Source organism: Vitis riparia, chromosome 8 (genome assembly GCF_004353265.1).
Source record: "Vitis riparia cultivar Riparia Gloire de Montpellier isolate 1030 chromosome 8, EGFV_Vit.rip_1.0, whole genome shotgun sequence".
Classification (NCBI taxonomy): Eukaryota; Viridiplantae; Streptophyta; class Magnoliopsida; order Vitales; family Vitaceae; genus Vitis; species Vitis riparia.
Genome location: NC_048438.1, coordinates 3,120,484 through 3,131,997, shown reverse-complemented (window position 1 = coordinate 3,131,997; position 11,514 = coordinate 3,120,484). Strand labels below are relative to the sequence as shown.

The following is an 11,514-nucleotide window of genomic DNA, read 5'->3' as shown; positions in this document are numbered from 1 at the left end:
CCTAATCTTTTGATTTGCTTTTAAGACCATTAGACCACTAGCCTTTCAAGGCTCCATCCCCAAGATCAAAGAATAAGGTCCAACAACAAGCTATTACTTTACCTTCCACTTATATAATGAACATGGAGGTTAGTGATTTCTAAGATTTTGATTTAGGGCATTGGGCTTTAAAGACCATTAGGCCCTATCCCTCTCTCCCACCACCATTACACCTTGCTCAAGCTTCATGGTTTGGTGCGACTTGACCCATTTTTTATTTTCATATTTACTTCTTTGCCTCTGGTTCAATTTTTTTCATCATCACCCCTCAAGCCCACTAGGTCATGTGGGTTTCTACTCAATGGCTTGCTGTTTTTCCCTTTTTATGGTTTTTTTTTTTTTTCAAAGGTCATGTTTTTCCTAGAAAATACTAATAAAAGAGAACAAATATTGAAAAAAATGTTAAAAATAAAAAAATTTCATAATTTTATTGTGACAAATGCAAATATAAATAAACTTAGTTAGAAATTTATTTTAAGTTATTTAATTTTTATATAAAAGAGTTAAAATAAATAAAAATGAGTTTAAAGTAATATAAAAATAACTTATTAACTTTAAATTTATTTTTTATTTATTTTTTTTTACTTTTTTCTCTTTTCTTCTTTTTCTCTTTATTTTTTATTCTTCTTGTTTTTTCTCAAATTTTCCGAAAACAAACGTAACTTAAAGAACAGGGGAAAGGGTGGTTAACTTTAACTAGTGATCAGCAAAATATTGTAAGACAATCACAAGCTTTGTCTCATTGATAAAATAATTGAGGAAACACAATCATAAAGTACTTGGATTGGTTTTCAATCCATATATAATGGCAAAACACAAACAAATAGTCTGGAAAAAACTAATATTGGGCACAACGCAATTCTTATTCTTTCTGGAAGCAAACTGAAAATGATGAAATGCACTCGGGTTAAGACTGATCAAACTGCAAGGAGAGCGACTGCAACCATGGCTGCCATTGGAACTAGATCACCAGACACTGAGAACCCATGAGCAGAATTGGGTGAAGGTGCGGAGGGGCCTGGTGCTTCTGGGATAGGGGTGGGGGTTGGTTCAGGAGACAGGGAGCCATGTACAGTGATGACCAGCTTCTGTCCGTTGGCGCAGTGGTCGTTTATACCACAAATGTACCACTTATTTCCAGGTGTGTCGAGTGTTATCGTATCATTTCCACTGGTAAGAGCCTCATTCGATGGTGGTATAGTGCAGTCCTTGAAGGCAGGCCCGTTCACTTTGAAGACATTGTGGTTTCCCTGAGTGTACTTGAAGACTGCATGCATGTACAAAAATCATTAGGCATGTTATTTTGAAAAATGGTTTTAAAAACAATGTTTGACAACTGTTTTTGAAAACTGTTATATGATGTTTCAGTGAGTAAAAATCTGGTTTCAAGAACAGTTAACAAACAAGACCAAGCATCTGGTAACAATATTTTTGCCTTCAATCAGCAGCTTACATGGAAACAAGAAAAGGGAAGAAAAACTCAATGGTTTAAGCTCTTGATTCATTACCTAGTGTGTCTCCAACTAGAAACGTTTTGCCCTTGGCCCAAGCTTGATAGTCGACCTTATTGGTCCAGCCTTTGTCATCTCCAACAGTGAACTCAGCTGCCATGGCCACAGTAGGAAGAACAACTGCAACGATTGCAAGGACCACAAACTGTCTAGAAGCCATCAGAGCAGATCAAAATTTCTTATCTCAGCTCCAACAATGAATGCTATCTTTGAATTTGTGATGCCCATCTAGGAATATAGAGGGTCTATTTATAGTAAATTTTGGATCAAAATTTCTTCGAAAGCCTCGAAAGAGATAGGAAACAGGTAGGCATGCAGGCCACAAATACGTTGTAATTAGAGAAAACTTTGGTTAGTACGCAGGTATGGCATGGCTAGAGTTATAAAAACATATTTGTTTTGGTGGTTTCCTTTAATCCAGAGGCATGCACATACACAAATAGTGAGTTGTATTTCCTTGGAACAATGAGTAGGTTCCCTGGTATAAGTTAAACAATGACAAATGTTTAGCTTTAAAAATAGATATATGAAAGTGGAACTTCTTTGAAAATATGAATCTTGCCGGCTTGGACATTAGGCCGGGTACACTTGTAGAAACTGCAATTTCAAAGTGCCATTGGTCTTGATAAAAATTCATGGGCAGGTCCATACTTTCTTTGAGAAAAAAAAATCTAAATTTGTTTCTAAATGCCATGTAATAATATGTATATAAATATTTGTGATAACAATATAAATGAAAACTTGGAGGGACAACATGGCCGACTCAACATAAAATGGGTCCTTATGGCAAAAGGAGGTTCTCAGACGGGTCACTCTCATCCTGTCTCTACCCATTATTTAAATCTAGTTCTAAAATCGTTATTAACCTGTTTATCTTTATTTTAAATCTGTTCTATTATGGGCACAATAAGATGGATGTTCGAAAAAATCCATGGTATTGTCATCCCTGACTTTAACACAAATTCTAAATGAGGGTTTTTCTTATTATATAAATATTATTATTTATTTATCTACATAATATATGAATTTTGAAAGCAAAATAATTAACTAATTTTTTCTAATCAAGTTTTCTAAAATATCTTATTCAATAGATATTATAGTTAGTAGTGTTAGGACATGAAGTCTTATTTATGTTTGTTGGCAATTTTGTTCCTATTCATCCTAACTTAGAAAACTTTTTAGATAACGACTTACTCTTCGCTGAAAATTGAAGATTACTTTTGGTTTAATTGAAGAGTCACAAGTGAGTTTAAAAAAGGTTATTTAGTGGAAAGTAGGTGATTGAAGAGTTAAAGTGGATTGGTATTTTTTTCTATAAACTAAAATTGCTTGAATTAATGTTTTGAAAAAATAGGGAACACTTAAGTGGTGAAAACAACACTCAAGCGCTAGAATTGCTCAAGCACTTATCTAATGCTCAAGCGCTCAAGGTGCTCGACCGGTAGTTAAGTCGCTTGAGCGATTGTCTTGAATATGGCAAAATTCGTTTTTGAAAAATTCACAAGTATTTTTTTTTAGTAAATTCTAAATATCAATCCCTTAGGCCTATAGGCCTATATAAACCCTCTCTTAACCCGTTTTTTTAGGGGGTTAGGGGGACACTTTGAGAGAATCAACCAACTTCTTATCATTCCCAATCTCTTCAGAAATAATCTAAAGGATTGAATTTTGTGTTATTAGAAGGACTTGCATCCCTTTTGAGGTTGAAAGAAATCCATTAGAGCATTTGAGGTGTTACATCATGGACATGAATCAAGGTATAGGTGTTAGAGAGTAAGTCTTTAGGGTAAAGGGATCAGGTAAATTTGTATACTTTGATCTCAAATAATGATTGTAAATTAGAGGTCATAGACCATATGATTTTTTATTTTTACAGTTAGTGTGAGAGTTTTCCATGTAAAATTTCTTGTGTTCCTTGCTTAATCTTTTTATTACTTTGGTCTTTGATTGTTTTGATTATCCTTATTATCTCATATGTTTAATTTGAGTATTTTTTATTCAACTCTTATATTGTAACTTTAAAAAAAAAAAAAACCATGCACCCCCCATTATCCTATTGGACAAAAGGTTTTTCAATTGGTATCAAATCATGTTTTTCAAAATAAAAATCATATTTTTATCAATCTTACAACTCCAATATGGAACAATGTAGGTATGAAGCTCCTTTGAATAGTCCACCCTATTTTGATGGAAGTAACTATCCCCATTGGAAGGTCGAAATGGAATTTTTTTCTACATATGCGAAGAAAAATGGTTTGAAATGTAGTGAAATATGGATGGGGACCCCAATTGAAACTAGATATGATCAGGATATCTACTGGTGAATTAAAATCCAAACAAGAATGAGATAAATTGATGACGGCAAATTATTCATTATGGAAATCCATGATGGAAGATCTCCTCAATTGCAAATATCTATATGAAAAAATAGGGAACACTTAAGTGGTGAAAACAACGCTCAAGTGGTGAAAACAACACTCAAGCGCTAGAATTGCTCAAGCACTTATCTAATGCTCAAGCGCTCAAGGTGCTCGACCGGTAGTTAAGTCGCTTGAGCGATTGTCTAGAATATGGCAAAATTCGTTTTTGAAAAACTCACGAGTATTTTTTTTAGTAAATTCTAAATATCAATCCCTTAGGCCTATAGGCCGATATAAACCCTCTCTTAACCCGTTTTTTTAGGGGGTTAGGAGGACACTTTGAGAGAATCAACCAACTTCTTATCATTCCCAATCTCTTCAGAAATAATCTAAAGGATTGAATTTTGTGTTATTAGAAGGACTTGCATCCCTTTTGAGGTTGAAAGAAATCCATTAGAGCATTTGAGGTGTTACATCATGGACATGAATCAAGGTATAGGTGTTAGAGAGTAAGTCTTTAGGGTAAAGGGATCAGGTAAATTTGTATACTTTGATCTCAAATAATGATTGTAAATTAGAGGTCATAGACCATATGATTTTTTATTTTTATAGTTAGTGTGAGAGTTTTCCATGTAAAATTTCTTGTGTTCCTTGCTTAATCTTTTTATTACTTTGGTCTTTGATTGTTTTGATTATCCTTATTATCTCATATGTTTAATTTGAGTATTTTTTATTCAACTCTTATATTGTAACTTTAAAAAAAAAAAACCATGCACCCCCTAGGCGTTATCCTATTGGACAAAAGGTTTTTCAATTGGTATCAAATCATGTTTTTCAAAATAAAAATCATATTTTTATCAATCTTACAACTCCAATATGGAACAATGTAGGTATGAAGCTCCTTTGAATAGTCCACCCTATTTTGATGGAAGTAACTATCCCCATTGGAAGGTCGAAATGGAATTTTTTTCTACATATGCGAAGAAAAATGGTTTGAAATGTAGTGAAATATGGATGGGGACCCCAATTGAAACTAGATATGATCAGGATATCTACTGGTGAATTAAAATCCAAACAAGAATGAGATAAATTGATGACGGCAAATTATTCATTATGGAAATCCATGATGGAAGATCTCCTCAATTGCAAATATCTATATGATCCTATTGAGGGAGATAAAGCCAAGCCAAGTGAAATGTTGAATCTCGACTAGAATAAATTGAAGAAGAAGACACTGAGTGCTATACACCAATGGTTGGATATTAGTTTCTTAGACCATGTTGCCACAGAGACGAATCCCCAAACTCTTTGGAAGAATTAAGAGAGCATGTACAAGACAAATAACACAAGCAAAAATTTTCTTGATGCGGAAGTTGATGAACTTGAAGCTAAAAGAGAGACGATCAATTGTCGAACATTTGAATGATTTTGAAGGTATGATTGCTCAATTATTTGTTGCAGGCCTTTCTCTTGATGATAAACCCAGACACGCTTGCTACTCGGTTCATTACCTGACAACTAGAATACTTTGGTAGTGTCTCTGGGAAATTTAGCCCCATAAGGAAAAGTTACATTGAGTATGGATAGAAATAACCTATTCAATGAGGAAATTTGAAGGAATAATCTAGTGGGAAATGACACATGCCTTTGTCATGGAAAATAAGGTTGGAAATAAGAGCAGATGTTCTAGGCAAAATAAATCAAGAGGCAGATCCAAGTCTAGAGAGAAAGTAAAATGTTATCATTGTAGTAAAATAAATCACATGAAAAGATTGTTGAAATAGGGAATAGACAAGAATCAAAAGCAAGTAGACAATAGGAATACTACTACTACCACCTCTACTAGTGACAACAAGCTGACCTTACTCTGTAACCAAGAAAATTTTTGTCATGTAGCAGATCAAGATATTGAGTGGATAGTGGACTCATCAGCGTCATACCATCGTGTCCCAAAAAGGGAATATTTCTTTACATACAAAGCGGGGGACTTTGGTGTTGAGAAAATGGGAAACACAAGTGTTTCTTAGATCATGGGGATTAACAACATTTGAATACGGACAAGTATGGGGTGCACATTAACATTGAAAGATGAGTGACACATTCTAGATCTACATCTAAACCTGATTTCTATACATATACTAGACAATGATGGATATAGCCACTCTATTGGCAATGACAATTGGAAACTCACCAAGGGATCCTTGGTGGTAGCACAAGGTAAATTATGTAGCATGAGGTAAATTATGTTACTCGCTACACAAAACACACATGAAAGTGTATGGAGGTCAACTAAATACAGTTGAGGACGATGTTTCTCCAGATTTATGGCACAAACGACTAGCGCATATGAGTAAGAAAGGGTTACAACTTTTGGCTATTCAGTTCCTCATTCCTATGACCAAAGGTAAATTATGAAACCCCTATGACCATTGTTTATTTAGAAAACATCATAGAGTTTCATTCCAAAAGAAATTCAACTGAAAATTAGAGAAGTTGGAATTAGTATATTCTAATGTTTGTGGACCCATGGAGGTACTCTCGTTGGGTGGTAACAAGTACTTTGTTAATTTCATTGATAATGCTTCACGGAAGATGTGGGTATGCCTATTATAGATAATAAAAAAAAAATTAGGTATTCCAGTATTTTCAACAATTCCATGCCATGGTGGAGAGAGAGACAGGAAATCCATTAAAGCATCTCCGAATAGATAATGATGGAAAATACATCTCCGGAGAATTTAAAGAATATTGTTGAAAGCATGGAATCAAGCATGAGAAGATGGTTCCTGGTACACCATAGCATAATGAGGTTGTCGAATGGATGAATCAAACTAATGTGAAAAAAGTCTGGTGCATGTCGAAAATGGCTAAACTACCTAAGCCATTTTGAGGTGAAGCTCTCAATGCTACCATCTACCTAATGATTATATTACCATCAATTCCTTTGGGTTTTGATATTCTTAAGAGAGTCTAAACAAGAAAACATGTTTCCTTCTCTCACTTGAAGGTATTTGGATGCAAAGCATTTATGCATGTGCCAAAGGAGTGGAGAATGAAGCTTGATGATAAAGCAATTCCTTGCATCTTTGTCAAATATGGAGATGAGGTATTCGACTACAAGTTATGGGATCTAGAAAAGTAAAAGACAATCAGAAGCAAAGACTTTGTGTTCCACGAACATGAGACCATTGCAAATATGGAGAAAAATATGGGTTCTGCAAAATTCACAAATGATGGTGTTGTAGATTTAACACTAGGACAGACTCCATCAAAAAGTGCCATAGATGGAGCAGAGACACCTGAATCAAAATAGGGGATAGAAATTGAAGAACCAACTATTAAGAAGAAAGAAAATGTAGATGACAGTAACACAAGAGGTGTTGATCAGAAAGAGCAACCTCTTCCACCAAAAGAAAGACCTTAGTTGAGAAGGTCAACCAGAGAACACCGACCATCTACAAGGTATCCCAATTCTGAGTATATGTTAATTGTTGATGAATGGGAACCTAGGAGCTTCTAGGAAGTGTAGTCTCACAAAGACAAAGACTAATGGATAAAAGTCGTGCAAGAAAACATGAATTGCTTGTGGAAATATTATACATACGAGTTGATAGAATTGCCAAAGAGAAGGAAATCACTCAAGAATAAATGGGTGTTCAAACTAAAGAAAGAGAAACTATTAAAGTACAAGGCTCAATTGGTGGTGAAAGGATTTGATCAAAAGCAAGGTAGTAACTTAGATGAAATATTTTCACCTGTTGTAAAAATGTGTTCAATTTGAGTTATACTAAGATTAGCAGCAAGTATAAACCTCGAATTGGAGCAACTCAATGTAAATATTGTGTTTCTTCTTGGTGATCTTGATGAAGAGATCTTTATAGAACAACCAAAAGGCTTTAAGGTTAAAAAGAAGGAGGGTATGGTCTACAAGTTAAAGAAGAGCTTGAATAGACTAAAACAAGCGCCGCAACAATGGTATAACAAATTTGACTATTTCATGATGAGTCAAGAGTACAAAAAAACAATTGCATATCCATGTGTATATGTATGAAGATTCCCTAATGGTAAATTCATCATTCTCTTATTATATGTTGATATGTTAATTGTAGGACAAGATGCAGACATGATCAAAAAATTGAAAAATGAATTGTCAAAGATGTTTGACATGAAGGAGTTAGGTACTGTAAAGCATATCTTGAGGATGGAGATCCTATGAGATAGGAAGGCTGGTAAGCAATGGTTATTATAAGAGAGGTAAATTGAACAGATGCTAGAGAGGTTCAATATGAAAAATTCAAATCTAGTTTCTACTTCACTTACTAGACATTTCAAGTTGAGTAAGAAGTCTTGTCCATCTACAAAGAAAAAGAAAGATAAAATGTTAGCCATTTTGTATTATCGGCAATTAGAAGTTTGATATACACTGTGATGGGTACACGTTCAAATATATCTCATGTAGTTGGAGTCATAAGTAGATTTCTAGCAAATCCTGATAAGACACATTGGGAACCAATGAAATGGGTTTTCAGATATCTCAAAGGAACCTCAAAGGTAAGTTTAAGCTTTGGGGGATCAAAACCATTTCTTGAAGGGTACACAAATTTTGATATAGCTAGAGACCTAGATAGCAGAAAATCTACTTCTAGGTACTTATTTACATTTACAAGGGGAGTTATATCATAACAATCAAAATTATAGAAGTGTGTTTCGTTTTTTACTATGGAGGCAAAGTATATAGCAGCTATTAAAGCAAGGAAAGAGATGTTCTAGATGAAACGATTTCTTTAGGAATTGGGTTTGAAATAGAAAGACTACATAGTGTATTGCAATAGTCAAAGTGCTATAGACTTGAGCAAGAACACTATGTACCATGCGAGGACTAAGCATATAGATGTGATATATCATTGGATCAAAAAGGTTATTGAAGAGCAACTATTCCAAGTAAGAAAGATCCACAAGAAAAACTTGAATAATGTGTCAAGAACTCCAGCATAGGCTCCTACTAGGATTCAAGAGGACTCCTACTAAGAGTCAAGAGGACTCCCACTTTTATTTGATGTATAGGTTTAGATGGGGAGATTTGATGGGGTCCAACCCCAATAATGCACACATATGGAGCAATATTTTTCAACAAAAGTTGCCCACCTTTGTTGGACACATGAATTGAAGTTTTTTCTTTAATTCACACAATGAATAAGTAGTCAAAATACGCCTATAAATAGAGGCATTTAGGGAGTAACAAGGTGAGAAATTAACTCATCTTAGAGCAACACAACCATAGGAAGTTGTGAGAAATAGACAAGAAGAGCTGTGGATATCACACCAGAGAGAGTGAGAGAAAAAAATTAAGTGTTTCACAAAGAGAGTACTGAGTGATAAAATTGTGAGGATTGTGATCATATCCTAGGGTGTGAGAACATCAAGTAGGGGCATCACTTGAGTAATATTGTTGTTCCAATTTTATCACACAACGGATTTATTTTCCCGCAGAGGTTTTCCTCACATTGAGAGTTTTACCACGTAAAATTTGTGTCTTTATTTTCTTGTTATTTAATTTTTTTGTGGATTGATATAGCCACCCAATTGCATATTTATAATTGTTGTGGATTGGCATAGCCATCCAAATATTGTATAAATATTACTTGTTGTAATATTTAACAGCTCTTGTTGTGAAAATGATTATCCATCACTATCCTGAGACACAACTTACGTATCAGTAATTCCACTCGCACCCCAACAAAGCAAAGTCCCTGTATGGGTATTGTTTATAGGACTTGACAACACTCTATGAAGACAACTTGATCTCTTTCCATATGTTTTGCTGCTCTCGAATCCACAGTTCAATCAAAAGATGAATGAAAAGCCACTATATATGACTAGAAACATAAACATAATAAAAATCTAAATTTAGAAAAAAACTTCTTTGACTTAGGGCAATCACTAGCAAAGTGTTTTTTCTTGCCATTGTTGAAACATGCCTTACTATCTTTTCCTTTTTTTTTTCATTGTAATCGACTCACTTGTACTTGGTGTCCTTAGAGTCCGTTTAATAGTGATTCTAGAAAGTATTTCTAACCTTTCTAACATTTGAAAATTTTATCTTTTAAGTATTAGAAAGACTAGAAACATTTTTTAGAACTACTGAGAAATGCACTCTTCGTCTTCTTAGATTTTGATCCCTAATTTTTCCCCTTCTAGTAACTTTCTTGAAGTTATTATACTTAACAGCCAAGTCCCTTGCTTGCGTGACCTTCCTTTGTTGCATAGGTCGAGATATTTTTTAATAGCTTCGAGTGCTCAACTTAAAGTTCAAGATGATGCGATAAGTCAACGAGCATTTTAATGTTCTCCTTATGTCTCATATTTGTTGCTTAAACCTATTATATATAGGGAGATCATTTTTAATTCTTACAATTTGCGGATCATTGTTAGCATCATTTTAAGATGCTTTTTCGTGGTCCGATTGGAGTGTTTATAAAACCTCATAGAAGGTATTAGATTTTGAGAAGACAAATGTCATAAATGTCATCATCCAATATTTTCTGCCTTGTTTATGTCAGCTATTGTATTTTTTTTTAGGCCTATTTTTCTTGGCATATGTTATTAATTTTCACTACACAAATCTGAGGACTAATTAGATTTTCCAATGATCTCAAAGATTGAAAGAGGAAATGAATTCTCAATCATCTCGTGTCATATAAATCTATTACTTGTTTTAACTAAATTTTGTGTAAAAAAAGTATCATAAAAATTTTTCCATTTAATCCCACATCTACTTATAATTTTTTATGTCTAAATAATAATAATAATAATTCTTAAATAATTGCATAAAAATATATGTAAAATTAATAATATAATTCCATCATTCCAGAATACTTGTTAATAATCTCCAAAAAAAAAAAATAGAAAATTTAGAATTTATGTTGCATACTTCTTGAAATTAAAAAATAGGTTAACTATTAAAATAAAACCCAAAAGAAAAAAATGGCACAATAGCAAAGTGGCCCTTTTTTGGACGTGGTCATGGGCTCAAACACCCCTAATGGGTTGGACCATAAATGAGGCTCAACAGGCCTGCTCTGGGCTGTTGTTCTACATTCCCCGGCAGCCATCATTCTTTTCCATAGAAAAATAAGCATCTTTCTTAATTTTAATTTATCCGAAAATTTAAAATTCAAAGCCTTAATTTTTGTCCAAAAAATATAAATAATATGTTTTTAGAAAGCTTATTACAAAAAAAATTTATACAATTTTTTATATATTCATTTTTCGCAAAGGAAAAAAATTGGAATTAATTGGTTAAAAGGGATGAAATGATCCCTCAATTTGTGAATCTAGTCCTTCCCCTGTGTTTTACTTAAAAAATAATTTATTTTTAACATAAATGACCTTTTTCATTTCAAGTATTAATACGTAGGGTTTAAAAGATAAAGTTATTTTTATAAGAAAATAATAAGGACATTTTTGTCCAAGTGAGGCCAAAATATGATGAAGAGTTAAATTTCAAATTTTGGGTTTTCAATGACCCTTTTAATCAAATAATCCAAAAAAAATTACTAGTTTGCATCAAGTGATTATATAAGAATAAGAGAAAAGAGCCACAC

At 33.5% G+C, this 11,514-nt stretch overlaps 1 protein-coding gene across 1 annotated transcript; it reads right to left on the bottom strand.

Moving 5' to 3' along the window:
- Positions 1-956: 956 nt before the first annotated feature.
- LOC117920211 (mavicyanin-like) lies at positions 957-1,742 on the bottom strand. Its single transcript, XM_034837616.1, has 2 exons — positions 1,548-1,742; positions 957-1,306 (listed from the first exon to the last, which is right to left on the bottom strand). Exons 1-2 carry the CDS (start codon positions 1,708-1,710, stop codon positions 957-959), a joined length of 513 nt encoding a protein of 170 aa, XP_034693507.1. The 5' UTR covers positions 1,711-1,742.
- Between the last annotated feature and the right edge of the window lie 9,772 nt (positions 1,743-11,514).